At 43.2% G+C, this 22,413-nt stretch overlaps 1 protein-coding gene across 1 annotated transcript in view; it reads left to right on the top strand.

Moving 5' to 3' along the window:
* Positions 1-7,329: 7,329 nt before the first annotated feature.
* LOC112262006 (protein ELYS) overlaps positions 7,330-22,413 on the top strand; it is a 35,913-nt gene continuing 20,829 nt past the window's right edge. The window contains 15 exon segments of the mRNA XM_024437668.2: positions 7,330-7,593; positions 9,746-9,871; positions 10,199-10,452; positions 10,549-10,729; positions 10,863-11,070; positions 11,160-11,276; positions 13,349-13,433; positions 13,824-13,974; positions 16,577-16,709; positions 16,964-17,145; positions 17,281-17,342; positions 18,824-18,952; positions 19,095-19,185; positions 19,403-19,492; positions 19,757-19,897. Of these exon segments, the coding sequence (XP_024293436.2) occupies positions 9,751-9,871; positions 10,199-10,452; positions 10,549-10,729; positions 10,863-11,070; positions 11,160-11,276; positions 13,349-13,433; positions 13,824-13,974; positions 16,577-16,709; positions 16,964-17,145; positions 17,281-17,342; positions 18,824-18,952; positions 19,095-19,185; positions 19,403-19,492; positions 19,757-19,897 (1,945 nt within the window). The 5' untranslated portion in view covers positions 7,330-7,593; positions 9,746-9,750.

Below are 22,413 nucleotides of genomic sequence, written 5' to 3'. Positions count from 1 at the left end.
GAGAGGGGGTCAAATACTTATTTCCCTCATTAAAATGAAAATCAATTCATAACATTTTTGACAGGCGTTTTTCTGGATTGTTGTAACGGCCGTCGTCGGTGGAATAAGGTGAGGACCAAGGTGCAGCGTGGTAAGTGTTCATGATTTTTAATATAATCAAACCTGAACACTAAACAAAATAACAACTTGGAAGAACGAACAAACGAAACAGTCCTGTCTAGTGATGACACATAAAACAGAAAATAAACACCCACGAAACACAGGTGGAAAAAGGCTACCTAAATATGACTCTCAATCAGAGACAACTAACGACACCTGCCTCTGATTGAGAACCATACCAGGCCAAACACAAAAACCAACATAGAAAAACAAACAGACTGCCCACCCCAACTCACGCCCTGACCATACAAAGACAAAACAAAGGAACTAAGGTCAGAACGTGACAATTGTTTTGTTGTTATTCTGTCTCTCACTGTTCAAATAAACCTACCATTAAAATTATAGACTGATCATTTCTTTGTCCTTTGTCTTTGTCAGTGGGCAAATGTGCAAAATCAGGTGGGGATCAAATACTTTTTTCCCTCACTGTACATGACAAATAGACCTTCTAGGCTGATTCAGGGCTTAACTTCTTTAGGATATTTTGCCCGTGCTTTCACAGATGCCATAATGGGACAGATACAAAGCTGAGTCATCTATCTAAGTCTATGGTGCATCCCTGACGTTAACATCTAAAACCAGATAGAAATGATAATGATATATTTTTAAATAACTGCCCTTTTTCTGGCCCGCAAATTGCTTTGATGAACAAATCGGTCCGAAAGCAAATCCCAATATAGCCCTTGAACAAAATTATAGCCCACTACGGCAGTGGCGTGTATTCATGGACGCCAAGGGAGGCCAGGCTTCCCCGAAGAATTGACCAAGACAAAAACATCAAATAATGTATCTTTCGTCTCTCTGAGTTTTTATAATTTTCTCTTCAATTTGCAAGAGGCTGAATGTCTATGGGATTATAATGCTGACAGAACTAAGTGAGTTTATTTTTTATTTCGTGGTCGCACATTGAGATTCGTGGTTGCAAGTACGTTTCGCAAATGTGTAATTTAATTTTGCGAGCTTGTATCATGATGTGTGAAAGATTTAACAACAGTCGCAAACTTGTGACATATGAATACATTCAATAAGATTTGCAAACATAATTTATTTTCAGAATTATTGCAAGTCCATGTATGGCTATCAATATTCTGGTTCGAATCAAAAATACACTTGCAGATTTTGAATCTGCACACGCTCTATCACTGTCACATGCTGTAACAAGAGCCTGGATGGTGACACATCTGCTTCAAGTTGCCTGACTGAATACGTGGGCTGTCGTAGAAATATTCGTCCAATAATATTTCTCAGATACCGGAACTTCAAGGTAAACTTTATTACAAAGTAACAAGCCGAGCTGGTCCATGGATCAACGGTCTTCCCAGCCTCGGCACACTCCTTGTATACAGTTTTCATCCTTACATCACATACATAGTTACTCCTCTTTATGTTAATGATCAACTATTTTTGGCTTTGCGCCACTGTTGTTTGAGGTGGGCATTTTCCTGCCTCTACAAATAATTTAACACTCTACAAATCATTGAACTGATTATATTGGTGGCGCAACTGTGACAGTTTGGTAAAAAATAATAATAGGGGACTTTACCAGGCTGCAGTCACAAGTACATTCATTATATCAGCACCCACCAGGCTATAGTCATATTAAGTACATTCATTATATCAGCACCCACCAGGCTATAGTCATATTAAGTACATTCATTATATCAGCACCCACCAGGCTATAGTCATATTAAGTACATTCATTATATCAGCACCCACCAGGCTATAGTCATATTAAGTACATTCATTATATCAGCATTCACCAGGCTATAGTCATATTAAGTACATTCATTATATTGATTCTGACACTTCTTATCCAGGCATGCATCTGGATTACAATGTGTGTCTATTTATTTTGTATATTGGCTTTTCTTATGCTATACAGGTGTGGTTTCCTTTAGAGCTTTAAATTATTGTTTTATTACGTTAATATTTCACAATATGCTCCTGAAAAAAAAAAAAAAAAACTTTTTTAATCGCCATTGGCCTTCAGTGGTAGCTTCCCCTTTGTTGACAGCAAGAGTGTCCTTATCTCTGTCTAGTAGCCATTTAAGATGTATGTAACAACTGAAATATTAACATAGGTTATTTTTCAGAGCTGATCTGATTGGTCAAAATACCAACTCGTGAAAAAAATATCAGAGTTGGGCTGCCAGTCTAAATGCAGCCTATTTGTCCTATTCTTTAGTCTTGTTTGGGATATATATTTCACTTGGCATACCTGTGTGATGTCTTATATACATGAATACAAATATATTCACCCTAGGTATGAGACTGTAACGGTTGACTTCGGTGGAAGGAGAGGAGGACCAAAATGCAGCGTGGTACGTATCCATAATGTATTTTAATGAGAAATTAATACAAAATACAAAAGAGCAAGAGAATCAAAATGAAATCCGAAACAGTCCCGAATGGTGAAAACACTGAAGTAAAAAATAACCACCCATAAAAACACAGGTGGGAGAAGGCTACCTTAGTATGATTCTCAATCAGAGACAATGAACGACACCTGCCTCTGATTGAGAACCATACCAGGCCAAACACATAAACACAACATAGAAAAAAGAACATAGACTACCCACCCCAACTCACGCCCTGACCATACTAAAACAAAGACAAAACAAGACTACCCCCCAATACATTTTTGGGGCTGCCTCTCGGGCTTCCAGCCGCACTGCCGTGCTGCCTCCTCATTCCGCCGCCTCTCCGGCTTTCGCTACCTCCAGCTCAGCCTTGGGGCGGCGATATTCTCCAGCCTGTGCCCAGGGTCCCTTGCCGTCCAGAATCTCCTCCCAAGTCCAGTTCTCCAAGTATCGCTGCTTGGTCCTTTGGTGGTGGGTGTTTCTGTAACAGTCGTCGTATGAAGGAGAGGACCAAAGTGCAGCGTGGTAAGTGTTCATCTTGATTTTTAATAAGAAAGGTGAACACTGAAACAAAAACAATAAACGACGCCGTGAAATAACTAAAACGAAACAGTACCGTGTGGACCAAACACTGAAGTAGAAAAAAAAAAGCAAGCAATTTTTTATTTTACCTTTATTTTACTAGGCAAGTCAGTTAAGAACAAATTCTTATTTTCAATGATGGCCTAGGAACAATGGGTTAACTGCCTGTTCAGGGGCAGAACGACAGATTTGTACCTTGTCAGCTCGGGGGTTTGAACTTGCAACCTTCCAGTCCAACGCTCTAACCACTAGGCTACCCTGCCGCAATGCAGGTGTAGAAGCACGGTGGCTAGGAAAAACTCCCTAGAAAGGCCAAAACCTAGGAAGAAACCTAGAGAGGAACCAGGCTATGTGGGGTGGCCAGTCCTCTTCTGGCTGTGCCGGGTGGAGATTATAACAGAACATGGCCAAGATGTTCATATGTTCATAAATGACCAGCATGGTCCAATAATAATAAGGCAGAACAGTTGAAACTGGAGCAGCAGCACGGCCAGGTGGACTGGGGACAGCAAGGAGTCATCATGTCAGGTAGTCCTGAGGCATGGTGCTAGGGCTCAGGTCCTCAGAGAGAGAGAAAGAAAGAGAGAAAGAGAGAATTAGAGAGAGCACACTTAAATTCACACAGGACACCGAATAGGACAGGAGAAGTACTCCAGATATAACAAACTGACCCTAGCCCCCCGACACAAACTACTGCAGCATAAATACTGGAGGCTGAGACAGGAGGGGTCAGGAGACACTGTGGCCCCATCCGAGGACACCCCCGGACAGGGCCAAACAGGAAGGATATAACCCCACCCACTTTGCCAAAGCACAGCCCCCACACCACACAGCCCCCACACCCCACAACACATATGTTGAGTACATAATACATTCAGTGACAATAACATAATACTTTCGATCTTATTACGCTCATAAAATCACCATGTCTCTTTTCAATGATTATTTTGTCTATTTTTCTATGCGTTGATTGGTGGGGAAAAACAGGTCTACGTAGGCTACTGTAGGCTACACTACGACAGGCAGAGGGACGAGGCTGCAGCGTTGTCACAGAGGTGATGGAAGACTTCAGCACACTGAAGAAACGACAGGCAGAGGGACGAGGCTGCAGCGTTGTCACAGAGGTGATGGAAGACTTCAGCACACTGAAGAAACGACAGGCAGAGGGACGAGGCTGCAGCGTTGTCACAGAGGTGATGGAAGACTTCATCAAGCAGCTGAGGGACAACTTCTCCACCAGATTTGAAAACTACAGCATACCTAATGATATCATTGTGTTTGTACGTGATCCTCTCACAAATCCACCCAGATTGAAAATGATCCTCCCTTGCTAAGAAAAAGATACCCTCGATGGATGAGACCGCAATTCAAACTGTGCTGATTGAATTCCAAACATTGAGCCAAATCAAGGATGGGCTCAGGAGTGCGGAATCCTTGTGTGTGTTTTGGGTGGCATGCACAATATACAACACAATAAAGAAACTTGCATTTTATGTGCTAACAATGTTCTCATTTTCCTCTATGAACGCAATATGGACTCACGACAGGAACAGGAGTTGTGCCAAAAAGCTCCCACCAGTGTTGCCAACTCCTCAGTAAGGAAAGTAGCTATTGGCTGTTCTAAAAGTCACTAAAAGTCGCTAAATGACTTCTGCACCTAATTTGCATAATTGGCCATGTGCATGGAATTATGATGGACGCTAACTTCGTGGGAGAGACAAAAAAGTGAGTAAAAAAAAACTAAATATGTTTAGAACTACAAATTAACTTTCTTCTGTCTATTCTTGTTTTTTTTAATGTCAATTCCAACCCTCCTCCTTTATCCGGGCTTGGGACAGGCAAAAGTGACCCCAAAGAGACACTCTGGCGGAGTTACTTCGTTTTTAGTTTTTTTAGTTTGTTTTTTAGTTTAGTTTTCTTAATTTGGTTTGGTTTTTAACCTTTTGGTCCACTTAGGAGCCTACAACAAGTCACAGTAAAACATGAACATTTTTAACCATAAAATTTTTAACATTTTTTTTGTATACAATCTACGTTAACAATCTAAATGGACCAAAAAAAGACAATAGAAAAAACTGTCAAAGGCAATGTGAGAAAATTATGGTAACTGGTCTGGCTCTAATTGAGGTTAATTGTTTTTTTTATCACGTATCAGCCAGCAGCGGCTTCCCGCATGCGCGTTTCATTTTCAGCCTGGAGGCAGAGGGTTGAACATCTCCTGCTCTGACTGCAGCTGCGCGAGGACAGGGCCGCCTGTGAGTGCTTTGGGACGGGGGTGGGGCCACGGCAGCACTCGCTGCTCGTTGAGAAGAGTAAGAACGATACGTGATTTCACGTCAGAGTCTCCAAAGGTCTCCAATAACACCAGAAAAATTCGATAGATTTGTCGCTTGTCGCTTTTTTGAAAATGTGTCGCTAGAGGGGTCTGAATACTCGCTAAATATAGCGACAAAGTCGCTAAATTGTCAACACTGGCTCCCACCTGCCAGAAGTATCTCCTCCCCTTCGCGTGAACGAGCACGCACTCAATTCTTCATTGCTGTGACTTGCTTCCTAGTTGAGATTTATTCTCTCCGTTGTCAGTTTAGCCTACATTTCACCGATCTCAGTAGCAGAAAGCATTTGTACTTAGTGTACGAGTCTATAAATAAATATATTTGCCAAAATTCGTCATCTCCCATGTCTTATTGGAGTCGACTTTCGACTAGTAGTTGTTCTGAAATTTTTATTGCTTGCCTATATTTTACTCCCTCCTCTGTTTAATATAACACACATACATGACTTATTAATTTCGGTCAAATCATTCACACTACGAACTAATTGCATTAGTACTGTACAAAGTTAGAGGTGCACTATTTGATAGATTCCCCCGCTCCCCCTACCTCGGGCTTCCAGTGCGGAGACCTGAGGTCAAGCTACCCCAACCCCCCTCCCCATCTCATACTTCTGAGTGGGAGACCTTCCCAGGCTGCCTAGCTCACAAACTAGAATCAGGGCGCCAACTCCGAGGTTAATTGACCCACAGTCACACACGGTGACATTATATAATATATGTGAGGTGCAAATGAGGATAGAAAACGGATTGCTCAAATGTCACCATTCCTATTATTTTTCTGCTGGCGCCCTGTGCTGCCCCCGGCTGCCCATGTCGCCTACACCTAAATCTGCCACTGCCTATATGACTGTATTTAGCAAATAATAACATTATTGTGAGTGCTTCTCCAAGGATATTTAGGTCTCAAGCTGACAAGAGCAGGCTATCCTGATACAGACATTCAGACACAGACATTACCTTTTTTTGTTTAAATTAGTGTTTTTTGAAGGATGCTACATTTTTGGCCAGTTGCAATTGTATGTCCATGTAATGGCCATGTAAAAGAAATCCCACGTCTATTTGTCACGCCCTGATCTGTTTCAACTGTCCTTATGATTGTCTCCACCCCCTCCAAGTGTCGCTTATTTCCCATGGTGTATTTATCCCTGTATTTCCTGTCTCTCTGTGCCAGTTTGTCTTGTCTGTCAGCGTTACGTTTCAGCACCACAAAATGGTCCGCTGCCTGCTTTATTAGTTGTTTTTGTTGTTTTTGACGTTTTGCTTTATCTTGGCCAGGTTGCAGTTGTAAGTGAAAACTGGTTCTCAACTGGCCTACCTGGTTAAATAAAGGTGAAATAAAAAATAACAATAGCCCTGCATTCTCTCCTCATGAATGACGTTAAATGTAACTTTTGCATTATTATTATTAGGTAGGGTAACTTCCTTCTTGGGACATTGCATTTGGGAGATTTTGCATCTCGGGTCATAATTTTGGTACTTTGGGGGCCAAATACTATTGCTGGTGGGATTTGGCCCATGGGGCATCAGTTGGGGAACCCTGCTAATCACAGTATTTCTGACAGGGAGTTACTCCAGGGGCTTCCAAATCACTAAATCCACCCATGCATTTACTGCACTACTGAAACTACAGTATGTAACCTAATCCTATGAGGATGATATGTCAAATCCACAAACAAACAAAAAATCCACATAGAGATCCATTCAAAATGATTGAATACATCCAATACAACATAACAAAGAAAGAGAAAATCATTCATATATATTCGAAAGAGTGTAAACTGCCTCACGCAGAAGAAAGAAAAAAAAAACAGTTTACTTTCTCGCGATGTTTATTTCTGGCCCTTTGACGTTTGCGTGATTTTGTGATGCACAGTAGCTCGTACGTTACACCTGCGCAGTAGCTAGATCTACATGGAAATGGCGCCTGCGTTGAACTCCAGCAAGTGGGCAGATATCTCGTAGCTAGTGCAACTAATTCAGTAGACACGGTCCTTCATACTGAAACATTTGTGGGTTTTCGACAGTTGTTCTAAAAAAAACAAAAGTGTTTACAAGAAAATCTGATTATTATGACAGGGCCGAGGAAGAGTCCCAACGGAAAATATATAACATTTTATTAGCTACTAACGTCGTTGGTAGTACGACGGTCAACATCAGGTAACGTATAGTAAGCTAAGGTTATAACGTTAGTTGCCTTTAGGTAGTTACTCTAACAATGCTACCAGTTGGAAGAATGGGCGGATTAGCTTCCGTTTAGCACACCGGAGCAGTTGTACCCAAAGTTGGCTAACTATATAGATACGTTAGCTTGCTAGCTAGGCGGTTAATTTTAGCATAATGCTACCTCATGCGAGGTTTTGATTCACCCGCCTCACACGTTGCTATGATTTAACTATGTCTAACGACGTTACGGGGTATTTACAGGATGGTAACGTAAGCATAACACCGGTTATTTAACAATATGTAGCAAGACTTGTAACTAGCGCACAGCATATAGGAGTTAGCTAGCTAACGTACCTAGTTTACTGCAGCAGCTCGTTGCTGCAGTCTAGCTAGCTAGCTGGCTAGCAAGGCCGATTATATATTAGGTAACTCACGTTAGCTAGCTAGTTAAGTCAACGGATGCAGTAACTTGTGATTACTGTTCGCTGCAGTCCCCAAAGTCACTGTCAACGAACTATACTAGTTAGTTAACTAAGATGTTAAGTTAGCTGGCTAGTAAGAAAACTCACATCGTGGTGTCGGAATGAACTATATGTCCGAGAGACGGCTAGTTAGTTAACGTTAAGCTATTAAAGTTCGTTAGTTCAAATCAGAAGTCAAGGGTGTCATTTCCCCTTGCCTTGGTTTAGCTAGCTAGTTTAACGTTACATTGTTACATCACAAATGTTTAGATCGACAGCCATGTATAACGTTACTTCTAAAATGAAGTCATTTACATGGTTCTGCATTTCGGCATTTAGCCTAGCTAGTTACTGTTAGTAGGACATTGTTTTGAACACGTTAGTGTAGGCAAGGTGTGATAGTGATACCGACACACAGGTAACCAATTACGTTTTACATTAGCTAGCTAACTATATTTTAAAATCTCGGAGTTGCTCGTTAATCTAGGTAAGAGCATGTTAGTAGATTCCATTTGATATCTACTTTGTTTTGGGGGTATTTAGATGTCAGACGGTACTCGACTAGCTACTCCAATACTCTGCATCTAACCGTACCACGCCTTGTCAATCTGCGCGGGAGTAGTCTCGGTTTCTTTTAAATTAGCTAGCTAGGCTACTTGCTTGTGAAAGGGGTGGTATTTTGCATGATTCATTGCCGTATGCATGACACCATGGCATGTTAGGTGAAATTCTGAGGCTAGTCAATGTAATCAATTGGTGAAAGAAGTTATGACTAACTCTATATGGTGTTTTGCTGATACTGGACCAAATGCATACAGAGGCACATGAAGCTGTAGTCGAGATGTCTGCCTGACAAGTGTTCAATACTTAACGTTACCCTTTAATGTACATCTATACAAGGCTCTCTAAGATGGTGTTATCTTGTGGACCATGCACTCTTCATTGGGAATCAAGTGGGTAAACAGTAACGCAGTTTTAACATGGTAAACACACAGCGCAACATGCCATGTCGGGGCTTAACGATAATTATATAACTTCTCACGATACTGTTTATTTGTGTGATTGTGTCAGTTGTTTAGGCTGCTACTGGTAATATGGTAATGGCCTACTAGGTAATCATCTGTCAATGCTTTACACAGCAACAAGAGAAGGACATGCACACAAACACGCCTGCAGCTTTTATGCCTGCAGGCCCAGATCCCAAACTGCTGACAACTGGGAACCATAACACAGCATAAATACCTCTTTTGTCTCCTTTGAGTCCCCTCATAGCCCCAAAGGCAAAACCTGGTGGAGGTTTAGAGAGGAACTGTTTTCTTATGTTCTGATTTGAGCTCAGTTGCTGTGCGTGGTGCTGTCATTCTGTTACCAAACTTTGCTTCTGCACTGTTGAAGTAAATGTGTTTTTGTAACATTTTCAGTGGAAGTTAAAAGTAGTCATTGTGCATAATTGTATGGATTGTTTAACTTTAGAATCATTAGTTTTTGTTTGCAATTTTTAAAGTGAAAATCTGAGTCTCAGCAATGTTCTGTGACTATGGAATTGCCAAGCAACAAGAAAACCGTGTAGGTTTTCGCATGCATATGTGCCTCAAACCTGAAGTTCGGAAGAATCACAAGTAAAGCAATGTCCGTTTTTGTCTGTTTTGTACATAATGCAGTGCAATGTCATGTTTTGTGTGTAGTGAACATGCGTGACCTGGCTGCCCAGGTCACCAGCAGCCTGCTGCGTTTCCCGGGGGTGACTGTAGATGCTCTGGGGGAGGATGAGATCACCCTGGACTCTGTGCTTCATGGGAAGTTCACTGTTGGTAAGTCAGTGTGTATGCACGGCAGCCATCTCTCACAAACAACCCAATGCATTTATGTTTTTCTTTATTTTCTCTTTTCAACTGATATTGGGGGGGAGGGGGGAGGACATATGTCTGCTACTATAGCCAACTGCCCATACCATCCCAGCATATGTTGTTTGCAGGAGGGAAGCTTTGCATTCCTGCATTCTTCAGTCTTAAAATAACGAAATGCATCTCAAACAATCCCTTCTCAGAGGAGAGGTTTTACAATAAACCACCATGAAATAGTAGGCCTAACTGCTCCCTTTTCCCTACCTCATGATGTGCCTCCCTCCCTGGACGAAGGTCGTAGTGGGCTAGCTTGGCTCGCCTGTGGGCCCCAGCTGGAGGTGGTCCATGCGGTGACGGGTGAGCGCCTTTCCGCCTACTGCTTCTGTGGCGATGGGGAGCACCCCCCCAGCGTGCTGGCAGCCAGGGACTTCTGCTGGCTGAAAAGGACCGGGCTGCTGGTGGGCCTTGAGGAGGCCCAGGGCAGCATGCTCTGTCTCTATGACCTGGGTATCTCCCGAGTGGTCAAAGCCGTAGTCATACCGGGCAGGGTGAGTGCGCTCTCACCATCTACTACTGTCGCTTGCATCAACTGGTCGATTTGATTGATTGTGATATGGACTGACTGACAAACTGATGATTGGCAGATCAGGGCCATCGAGCCCCTGGTGAGCTATGGAGGGGCCAGTGCCAGCACACAGCACCTCCACCAGAGCCTGCGCTGGTTCTTTGGTGTGGCAGCGGTGGTCACGGACCTGGGACATGTCCTCCTAATGGACCTGTGTCTGGATGACCTCTCCTGCAGCCAGAGCGAGCTGGAGGCCTCAGGTCAGTGTGTGTGTGTTTTAACCTAACACAGACAACTTTTCTGGCCCACAGTTCCTCTCAAGATTGAGAGTTTGATGAGTGTGTGTGTTTTCTCCCCCCCTCTCTAACCCACACCCTCCTCTATCCTCTCCAGATCTGGAGGTGGTGAGTAAGTCCCTAGCTGAGATCCCCCGGCTACGTGAGCAGGAGACGCGTCAGGGGAGACATCTCTGTCTGCAGCTGAGCAGCCCCACGGGCACAGGGGCCACGGCTCTGCAATACATCCCTCGCACCAACCAGCTGGCCGTGGGCTTCTCCGACGGATACCTGCAACTCTGGAACATGAAGACGCTCAAGAAGGAGTGAGTTGACGGCCCAGGGATGACATGGTGGCTATGGTAAACCTTCAGTTATAGCTTTTTCTGACTGTCTCTGCTGTGTTCTGCCACAGGTATCACTCCCAGCTGGAGGGCGGCAGGGTGCCAGTGTATGCCTTCACATTCCAGGAGCCAGAGAACGACCCCCGCAACTGCTGTTACCTGTGGGCCATCCAGTCTTCCCAAGACCAGTGAGTTCTCCCTCCCCACCTGTCTGCCTGCTTGAGGCACAAAGTTCAATAACTCTTGGAAGAGGTCACAGTGTGTACACCAGACCAGGATGTGATGTATTTGAAATACTTGAGGTTGTTTTGGTTTGTCCTGGACAATGGAACCAATGGAATAATTGCAGCTCCATGTGGGCTGGGATCTCTCAGCCCCAATCCCCTCTGGTATTCACATACTGTATCTGTCAAACACACCTACTTATTTAAGGGGTGGCAGCGTAACCTAGTGGTTAGAGCGTTGGACTAGTAACCGAAAGGTTGCAAGATCGAATCCCAGAGTTGACAAGGTACACATCTGTCATTCTGCCCCCGAACAAGGCAGTTAACCCACTGTTCCTAGGCCACCATTGAAAATAAGAATTTGTTCTTAACTGACTTGCCTGGTAAAATAAAAAATTCCAGGGTTTTTCTTTTGCTATTTTCTACATTGTAGAATAATAACACATTCAATCAAAAAGTGTTAAACATATCAAAATGTATTTTATATTTGAGTTTCTTCAAAGTAGTCACCCTTTGCCTTGATGACAGCTTTGTACACTCTTGGCATTCTCTCAACCAGCTTCATGAGGTAGTCACCTGGAATGCATTTCAATTAACAGATGATGCCTTGTTAAATGTTCATTTGTGGAATTTCTTTCCCTCTTAATGCGTTTCTGTTGTGTTGTGACAAGGTAGGGTTGGTACACAGAAGATAGCCCTATTTGGTAAAAGACCAAGTCCATATTATGGCAAGAACAGCTCAAATAAGCAAAGAGAAATAACAGTCCATTACTTTAAGACATGAAGGTCAGTCAATCGGAAAATGTCAAGAACTTCGAAAGTTTCTTCAAGTGCAGTCGCAAAAACCCTCGAGCGCTATGATGAAACTGGTGCTCATGAGGACCGCCACAGGAAAGGAAGACTCAGAGTTAACTCTGCTGCAGAGGATAAGTTCATTAGAGTTAACTGTTCATTGGATTGCAGACCAAATAAAAGCCTCAGAGTTAAATTAACAGACACATCTCAACATCAACTGTTCAGAGGAGACTGCTTGAATCAGGCCTTCATGGTCGAATTGCTGTAAAGAAACAACTACTAAAGGACACTTATAAGAAGAGACTTGCTTGGGCTAAGAAACACAAGCAATGGACATTACACAGGTGGAAATCTGTCCTTTGAGATTCCCAATTGGAGATTTTTGTGTCCATCTGCATTTGTGAGACACAGAAGGTGAACGGTGTGATGGTGTGGGGGTTGCTTTGCTGTTGACACTGTCGATTTATTTATAATTCAAGGCACACTTAACCAGCATGGCTGCCACAGCATTCTGCAGAGATACGCCATCCCTTCTGGTTTGTGCTTAGTGGGACTATCATTTGTTTTTCAACAGGACATTGACCCAAAACACACCTCCAGGCTGTGTAAGGGATATTTGACCGTGATGACAGTGATGGAGTGTTGCATCAGATGACCTGGCCTCTACGATCACCCGACCTCAACCCAATTTAGGTTGTTTGGGGTGAGTTGGACTGCAGAGTGAAGGAAAAGCAGCCAACAAGTGATCAGCATATGTGAGAACTCCTTCAAGATTGTTGGGAAAGCATTTCTCATTGAAGCTAGTTGAGAGAATTCCAAGAATGTGCAACGCTGTCAAGGCAAAGGGTGGTTACTTTGAAGAATCTCAAATATTTTTTTTAATACACAATTCCATATGTCATTTCATAGTTTTGATGTCTTCACTATTATTCTACAATTTAGAAAATAGTGAAAATAAAGAAAAACCCTTTTAATGAGTAGGTGTCCAAACTTTTGACTGATACAGTGGACTGGATCAGTGAAAACAGTATTGCGGAAGCTCCACACTTCACAACTTGTATGCAAATGTAGCATTGGTCCAGTGAATGCAGCTATGGTGCTCAGTGGTCATAGCACGTTGTTGGCCTTTATTTTGCATAAATACTCATAAGCATTAACCGCCTCATGTCAATACACATTACTTGGTGTATTTGCTGCCCTTTAACACATCTCCCTCTCTCCCCCCTCTTTCTCCCTCTCAGTGAGGGAGATGTGGTCAGTCTGCACCTGCTCCAGCTGGCCTTCAGTGAGAGGAAGTGTTTGGCCTCAGGAAAGATCCTCTATGAGGTAACTGTAATTTCAACCCATGTTTTTACCTCAAAGATTTTGTTCTGTCTAACTGAAATAAGTAGCTATTCCCGCTTCCAGCATGGATCGAGACAGGTCCAATTTCTGTTCAATGCCCCTTTTGTTTGGTCAAAACTGTACTGACCGTCAACTGGATGTTCAGGGTCAAGTGTTTGGACCGCGATTGTGGTGTTAAAGCCCAAAAGCTTGCTGGTTTCCAACAGTTCTTCTCAATGTTTCAGTCCTGAAGATGTCATTTAGTAATCTATTATGCCCAACCATATTTATTTCTTACTTAAATCTGGTGCTTTCACTGCTTTGAGACCTTTAAATCTTTCCATTGGTACTGTATTAACATCAATCCTTTCTCCCCCTCCGTCTCTCTCCTAGGGTCTGGAGTACTGTGAGGAACGGTACAGTCAGGAGCTGAGCAGCACAGCCTTCCCCCTGAGGGCTCAGGCCACCAACACCCGCCTGCTCAGCTGCCAGACCATCGAGAAGTTCCGACACCACCCTGACAGAGACGACAGCATGAACGAAGGTACCTTTTCATTCATCTCAAGTCATCTCAACTCAAATCTTTTCAGGATTATATTGGTGTCTACGTGACCAGAAAACCAACAACAACAAAAAAATGTTCTTTATTACCTACGTGGGTGGTATTCACTTACTAGACACCAAACGGACCGAAAAGGAGTGGGGCTACCTGAACTTGTCCAACAGGAAATGCAAATTTTCCTTTGCAAAATTATTTGCCACAGTGTGCTCTAATGAATGCGACCCTGGAGCGAAAAGGATGTACAGTTGAAGTCGGAAATTTACATGCACCTTAGCCAACTACATTGAAACTCAGTTTTTCACAATTCCTGACATTTAATCCTAGTAAAAATTCCCTGTCTTAGGTCAGTTAGGATCACCACTTTATTTTAAGAATGTGAAATGTCAGAAAAATAGTAGTGATTTATTTCAGCATTTCTTTCTTTCATCACATTTCCAATGGGTCAGAAGTTTACATACACCCAATTAGTATTTGGAGCATTGCCTTTAAATTGTTTAACTTGGGTTAAACGTTTTGGGTAGCCTTCCACAAGCTTCCCACAACAATTTGGGTGGATTTTGTCCCATTCCTCCTGACAGAGCTGGTGTAACTGAGTTAGGTTTGTCGACCTCCTTGCTCGCACGCTTTTCAGTTCTGCCGACAAATTTTCAATAGGATTGAGGTCAGGGCTTTGTGATGGCCACTCCAATACCTTTACTTTGTTGTCCTTAAGCCATTTTGCCACAACTTTGGAACTATGCCTGGGGTCATTGTCCATTTGGAAGACCCATTTGCGACCAAGCTTTAACTTCCTGACTGATGTCTTGAGAAGTTGCTTCAATGTATACACAATTTTCCTCCTTCATGATGCCTTCTATTTTGTGAAGTTCACCAGTCCCTCCTGCAGCTAAGCACCCCCACAACATGAGGCTGCCACCCCATGCTTCACAGTTGGGATGGTGTTCTTCTGCAAGCCTCCCCCTTTTTCCTCCAAACATAACGATGGTCATTATGGCCAAACCGTTCTATTTTTGATTCATCAGACCAGAGGACATTTCTCCAAAAAGTATGATCTTTGTTTCCATGTGCAGTTGCAAACCATAGTCTGAAATGCATCCACAGGTACACCTCCAATTGACTCAAATGATGTCAATTAAATCAAATGAAATTTATTTGTCACATACACATGGTTAGTAGATGTTAATGCGAGTGTAGCGAAATGCTTGTGCTTCTAGTTCCGACAATGCAGTAATAACCAACGAGTAATCTAACCCAACAATTCCAAAACTACTACCTTATACACACAAGTGTAAAGGGATAAAGAATCTGTACCATCACTCATTCATATGTTTTTGTACATAACGGCATAGGCAAGATGCAGTAGATGGTATCGAGTACAGTATATACATATGAGATGAGTAATGTAGGGTATGTAAACATTATATTAAGTAGCATTGTTTAAAGTGACTAGTGATATATTTTACATCAATTCCCATTATTAAAGTGGCTGGAGTTCAGTCAGTATGTTGGCAGCAGCCACTCAATGTTAGTGGTGGCTGTTTAACAGTCTGATGGCCTTGAGATAGAAGCTGTTTTTCAGTCTCTCGGTCCCTGCTTTGATGCACCTGTACTGACCTCGCCTTCTGGATGATAGCGGGGTGAACAGGCAGTGGCTCGGGTGGTTGATGTCCTTGATGATCTTTATGGCCTTCCTGTGACATCGGGTGGTGTAGGTGTCCTGGAGGGCAGGTAGTTTGCCCCTGGTGATGCGTGGTGCAGACCTCACTACCCTCTGGAGAGCCTTACGGTTGTGGGCAGAGCAGTTGCCGTACCAGGCGGTGATACAGCCCGCCAGGATGCTCTCGATTGTGCATCTGTAGAAGATTGTGAGTGCTTTTGGTGACAAGCCGAATTTCTTCAGCCTCCTGAGGTTGAAGAGGCGCTGCTGCGCCTTCTTCACGATGCTGTCTGTGTGGGTGGACCAATTCAGTTTGTCTGTGATGTGTACGCAGAGGAACTTAACTTAATACCCTCTCCAATACTGTCCCATCGATGTGGATAGGGGGGTGTTCCCTCTGCTGTTTCCTGAAGTCCACAATCATCTCCTTTGTTTTGTTGACGTTGAGGGTGAGGTTATTTTCCTGACACCACACTCCGAGGGACCTCACCTCCTCCCTGTCGGCCGTCTCGTCGTTGTTGGTAATCAAGCCTAGCACTGTAGTGTCGTCCGCAAACTTGATGATTGAGTTGGATTAACCTATCAGAAGCTTCTAAAAGCCATGACATAATTTTCTGGAATTTTCCAAGCTGTTTAAAGCCACAGTCAGCTTAGTGAATGTAAACTTCTGACCCACTGGAATTGTGATATTTTGAAATAATCTGTATGTAAACAATTACTTGTGTCATGCACAAAGTAGATGTCCTAACCGACTTGCAAAAACTATAGTTTGTTAACAAGAAATTTGTGGAGTGGTTGTTAAACGAGTTTTAATGACTCCAACCTAAGTGTATGTAAGCTTCTGACTTCAACTGTATGAGGTGCTTGCGCTTTCATTGTTGTGGTCACGGGTTGTACTAAGGCCTTCTCTCCTTTCTCCCCCGTCAGTTGCGTCTCCAGACACCAGCGTGTCCATTTTCAGCTGGCAGGTGAAGGCCTACGGACAGGGCAACCCCTCCACTTACATCGGCGTCTTTGACATCAACAGATGGTACCATGCACAGATGCCTGACTCTCTGAGGTAACATTCTTACATAAATATCCCATCACCAGCCGCCTAAATCGCATGGTGTGTCCAATTTCCCCGAATACCAGGCGTTTATCAATTAGGTTATTTATTCATTTATGAATGTAGTTGGTTTTAATTTTTTTTTTTTTACAAACAAGTCTACTTTTGGGGGGTGGGGGGGTGTTGATGGAAAATAATTTCTGGGGTTGATAGTAAGCTTTTACATGATTACATGAATATTAAACCAACGTGTGTGTGTGTGTCAGAACGGGGGAGTCTCTGCGCAGCTGTCCCTACCTGGCCGTGTGGTCTCTGGATTCGGTGGTGGAGATGACGTCACCCTGCCCCCTGTTGGACGTCCTGGTGCACGAGCGCAGCCTGAGCCGCGGCCTGCCCTACACCTGCCCCCCGCCAGAACAGTTCTTCAAACCCACCACATACAACTTCGGCAAGTTGGACACACAGCGCAAGCCTTTTCACACAACACCCTGAGCAAATAGAAATACATTTAGCTCTTTAAAGTCATTCGGATAAGTTTTGTAAATGTTGTCATGACTTGGTAATTTGTTTTTCCTTGGAACAGATGCAACCTGTTTGCTCAGCACTGGTATTGTGCACTTAACTTGCTCTGGGTATCAGAAAGAGGTGAGTTTATCCCTACATTTTTGGTGGATTTTCTCCACCTGTATCTTTGCAAAGATAGTTATAGTGCATGTGGAAAGTCTTCAAACCCCTCGACTTTTTCCAATTTTTTTTATAGTACAGCCTTATTCTGAAATGTATTAAATTAAAGATTTTCTTCATCAATCGACACACAATACCTCAATGACAAAGCTAAAAAGGGTATTTTGACATTTGCAAATTTATATTAAAAAAATAACTATTTACATAAGTATTCAAACCCTTTGCTATGAGACTTGAAATCAGGTGCATCCTGTTTCCATTGATCATCCTTGATGTTTTTTTCAACTTGATTGTGGAGTCCACCTGTGGTAAATTCAATTGATTGGACATGATTTTGAAAGGCACACACCTGTTTATATAAGGTCCCACAGTTGACAGTCCATGTCAGAGCAAAAACCAAGCCATGAGGTCGATGGAATTGTCCGTAGAGCTCCGAGACAGGATTGTGTCGGCATTAATCTGGGGAAAGGTACCAAAAATGTCTGCTGCATTGAAGGTCCCCAAGAACACAGTGGCCTCATTCTTAAATGGAAGAAGTTTGAAACCAAAAAGACTCTTCCTAGAGCGGGCTGCCCGGACAAACTGAGCAATCAGGAGACGAGGGCCTTGGTCAGGGATGTGAGCAAGAACCCGATGGTCACTCTGACAGAGCTCCGGAGTCCCTCTGGAGATGGTTTTCCTTCTTGAAGGTTCTCCCATCTCTGCAGCACTCCACCAATCAGTCCTTTATGGTAGAGTGGCCAGAGAGAAGCCACTCCTCAGTAAACGGCACATGACAGGCTGCTTTGAGTTTGTCAAGCGTCACATCTGGAGGAAACCTGGCACCATCCCTACGGTGAAGCATGGTGGTGACAGCTTTCAGTGGCAGGGACTGGGAGACTAGTGAGGATCGAGGGAAAGATGAACAGAGCCAAGTACAGAGAGATCCTTGATGAAAACCCGCTCCAGAGCGCTCAGGACCTCCGACTGGGTTGAATGTTCACCTTCCAACAGGACAGCGACCCAAAGCACACGACCAAGTCAACGTAGGTGTGGCTTCAGTACAAGTCTCTGAATGTCCTTGAGTGGCCCAGTCAGAGGCCGGACTTGAACTCGATAGAACATCTCTGGAGAGACCTGAAAATAGCTGTGCAGCAACACTCCCCATCCAACTTGACAGAATCTGCAGAGAAGAATGGGAGAAACTCCCCAAATACAGGTGTGCCAAGCTTGTAGCTTGTTTTTTTTCTATGTCATTATGGGGTATTGTGTGTAGATTGATGAGGGGGAAAAATTATTTAATCAATTTTTGAACAAGGCTGTATTTTATCTTTCTGAATGCACTGTACATGTGGCTAACATAAAGACTTTCAATTAGTTGACTATTAAGCCTTTAGTCATCCATTGTCCATACAGCAGGATGTTATCTTGTGAATCACATGAACTATCTCTTGCTGTCTCAGACTCTGAGCTTCTTGAAGAAGGCTGCTCCCTGCTCCAGTGATGTCATCTCAAATGGCTACTCCCGCTGCCTGATGTCCGGCCTGCTCTCCTCTCGCCTGGCTGACGTGCAGCCCTCCAGCCTCTCTCAGGTACACACACAGCTTCTGAGAGGTTGACGGTTATTCCTTTTTGCTGTACAAACTTTCCAGTGTCTAAAGGTTTTTAAGGACAATTTTATATATGTGAATGCATTAGCTCAATGTGCCGGACTCTCTTCCCCTCTCTGGTCAGGAAGAGCAGTTGGACGCCATCTTGTCTACAGCCATAGAGACCAGCTCCTTGGGCCTGATCACCAGCTGTATCAAGCAGTGGACCGCTGAGGGTGAGACACTGCATAACAACACTGGCACCCTGTTTTTTAGATCAACCCTGGCTTCATCTCCTGTACTACATGTACACTGATCCGAACACACACAACAGGTGAATCACTTTCAGATATTCACATCCTCGCAGATAGAGGAAAGGAGACGGGGTGACACAGACAGTTTGGGTTATTGAGATGCACCCCTAGATGTAAAATGGTGGTGTTTGCTTCACAGAGCAACCAGGCTCTGCGGTGAACCTGCGCTACATTCTGGAGTGGGCCTGGGACAAGGTGGTTCACACCAAGGAGCAGCTGGATGGCATATGTGAGTGTTTCCTACCACAGTGATCAGCATGACACTCTATCAACACCTTATTGATCTTCTGGTTTACATTAAAAAGAATACTCATGGCTGCGTATTTGGTTGGTAACTATAGCAACTTGCAGCTGTGTTGTCATGTGATTTCCTCAAGCATTTTTGGATTTGATATGTTTTCCAAGGGCAATAGATTTTCTTATGTGAGGAGGTCCAGCAATCTGGACTGTGTTTTCTGATTTCCGTCTGCCCTTATTCTTTGTCTCCCCCCAGGTGCTCCCCTGTTTGACAGCTCATCTAACTTCACGGACTCCCCGACCCTTCAGCTGCTGCAGCACAGCCAGAGGCTACTGGGGAACCTCAGCACCATCTTCCACTGTCTGCTCAGAGAGGCACAGGAACTCACTCAGCGAGGTAAAGCCTAATTCAGACAAGGGGCACCGTTGCCAGGAGGCTTATTTATTTTAACGTTGAAGCACTGGTTGTTGACCGAGCAGAGCGGCTTGCGGTGCTCATGCAACTGAATACCACTTTGCTTCTGTAGAGAAAATGTACAAAATAGCAATATTTTGAGAGGCAGAGACGGGGTTCACACAAGTGTCTTGGTTGGTGGCTTTCACTCCCTGTGGTTAGAGCCATTAACACACCCTTTACTAAAATGGCCCTAGAGAAGAAGGCAGACGTTCTACGTGTCCCCAACCAATTGTTTATTTGCGTTTGTAACATTTTTAAACTTAATTTGTACATAATGTTGCCGCTACCGTCTCTTATGACTGAAATTATCTTCTGGACATCAGGACTGCAATTACTCACCACGGACTGGCAGAATCCTTTAAAAAATGTTTTTACCTTTAGCAAGTCTTGACGAGCCCGAAGTGAACGATATACTGCTTTCTCGGGAACCGGCCCAGATCCCCATGATTTGTGTGAAGAGGGGGTGAAAAAGGGGCCAGAGGGCAGGTTGCCTTCTGAGAATTTGTAGGTGATCGAATAAACCCCCCCACTTCCTTCCATTCTGCTAGCAAACGTGCCATCGTTGGAGAATATAATTGATGATTTACGAGGAAGTTTAAACTACCAATGGGACATTCAAAACTGTAATATCTTCTGCTTCACGGAGTCGTGGCTGAATGACGACACTCAACATACAGCTGGCTGGTTATATGATGTACTGGCAGGATAGAACAGCGGCGTTTGGTAAGGAAAGGGGCAGCGGTCTATGTATTTTTGTAAACAACAGCTGGTGCACGACACCGAAGGAAATCTCGAGCTATTGCTCGCCTGAGGTAGAGTTTCTCATGATAAGCTGTAGACCACACTACCTACAGGTACGGCAATTATTTAGGCTAAAAACAACATGAGGATTGAATATAAACATCGTTTGACATGTTTATATGAACTAGAGGTCGACCGATTAATCGGAATGGCCGATTTAATTAGGGCCGATTTCAAGGTTCCCTAACAATCGGAAATCAGTATTTCTGCGTGCCGATCTGCTGATTAAACTTTTTTTTTTTTACACCTATATTTAATCTTTATTTAACTAGGCAAGTCAGTTAAGAACACATTCTTATTTTCAATGACGGCCTAGGAACGGTTGGTTAATAACTGCCTCGTTCAGGGGCAGAAAGACAGATTTTCACCTTGTCCGCTCGGGGGTTCCAATCTTGCAACCTTACAGTTAACTAGTCCAACGCAATCACAACCTGCCTCTCTCTCGTTGCACTCCACAAGGAGACTGACTGTTACGCAAATGCAATAAGCCAAGGTAAGTTGCTAGCTAGCATTAAACTTATCTTATAAAAAACAATCAATCATAATCACTAGTTAACTACACATGGTTGATGATATTACTAAATATTATCTAGCGTGTCCTGTGTTGCATATAATCTGACTGAGGCGCGTAAACATTCATTCAAACAGCACTTTCGTGCATTTTGCCAGCAGCTCTTCGTTATGTGTCAAGCATTGCGCTGTTTATGACTTCAAGCATATCAACTCCCGAGATGAGGCTGGTGTGACCGAAGTGAAATGGGTGGCTAGTTAGCGCGCGCTAATAACTTAACTCGCTCTGAGCCTTGGGGTGGTTGTTTCCCTTGCTCTGCATGGGTAACGCTGCTTCAATGTGGTGGCTGTTGTCGTTGTGTTGCTGGTTGCTGAGGAGAGGGACGGAAGCTATACTGTTACACTGGCAATACTAAAGTGCCTATAAGAACATCCAACAGTCAAAGGTTAACGTAATACAAATGGTATAGAGGGAAATAGTCCTATAATAACTACAACCTAAAACTTCTTACCTGGGAATATTGAAGACTCATGTTAAAAGGAACCACCAGCTTTCATATGTTCTCATGTTCTGAGCAAGGAACTGAAACATTAGCTTTCTTACATAGCACATATTGCACTTTTACTTTCTTCTCCAACACTTTGTTTTTGCATTATTTAAACCAAATTGAACATGTTTCAGTATCTACTTATGGCTAAATTGATTTTATTGATGTATTATATCAAGTTAAAATAAGTATTAATTCAGTATTGTTGTAATTGTCATTATTACAAATAAAATAAACATTTTAAATTGGCCGATTAATCGGCATCGGCTTTTTTGGTCCTCCAATAATCGGTATCGGCGTTGAAAAATCATTATCGGTCGACCTTTAATATGAACCTTACGGATACAATTCGGATTTTTTTGTCTGCCTCTTGTTACTGTGTTTGAGCCTGTGGATTACTGAAGAAAAGGTTTTTGGATATAAAGAGACTTTATGAACAAAAGGATCATTTATTGAATAAATGAATGTGTTCTGAGTGCAACCATATGAAGATCATCAAAAGTAAGTTATTAATTTTCTCTATTTCTGACTTGTGTAACTCTTCTACTTGGTTGGTTACTGTTTGTAATGATTGTCTGCTGGGTTATGTTCTCAAAT

This window comes from Oncorhynchus tshawytscha, linkage group LG11 (assembly GCF_018296145.1).
Source record: "Oncorhynchus tshawytscha isolate Ot180627B linkage group LG11, Otsh_v2.0, whole genome shotgun sequence".
Taxonomy (NCBI): Eukaryota; Metazoa; Chordata; class Actinopteri; order Salmoniformes; family Salmonidae; genus Oncorhynchus; species Oncorhynchus tshawytscha.
This window is presented reverse-complemented; position numbering and strand designations above follow the sequence as displayed.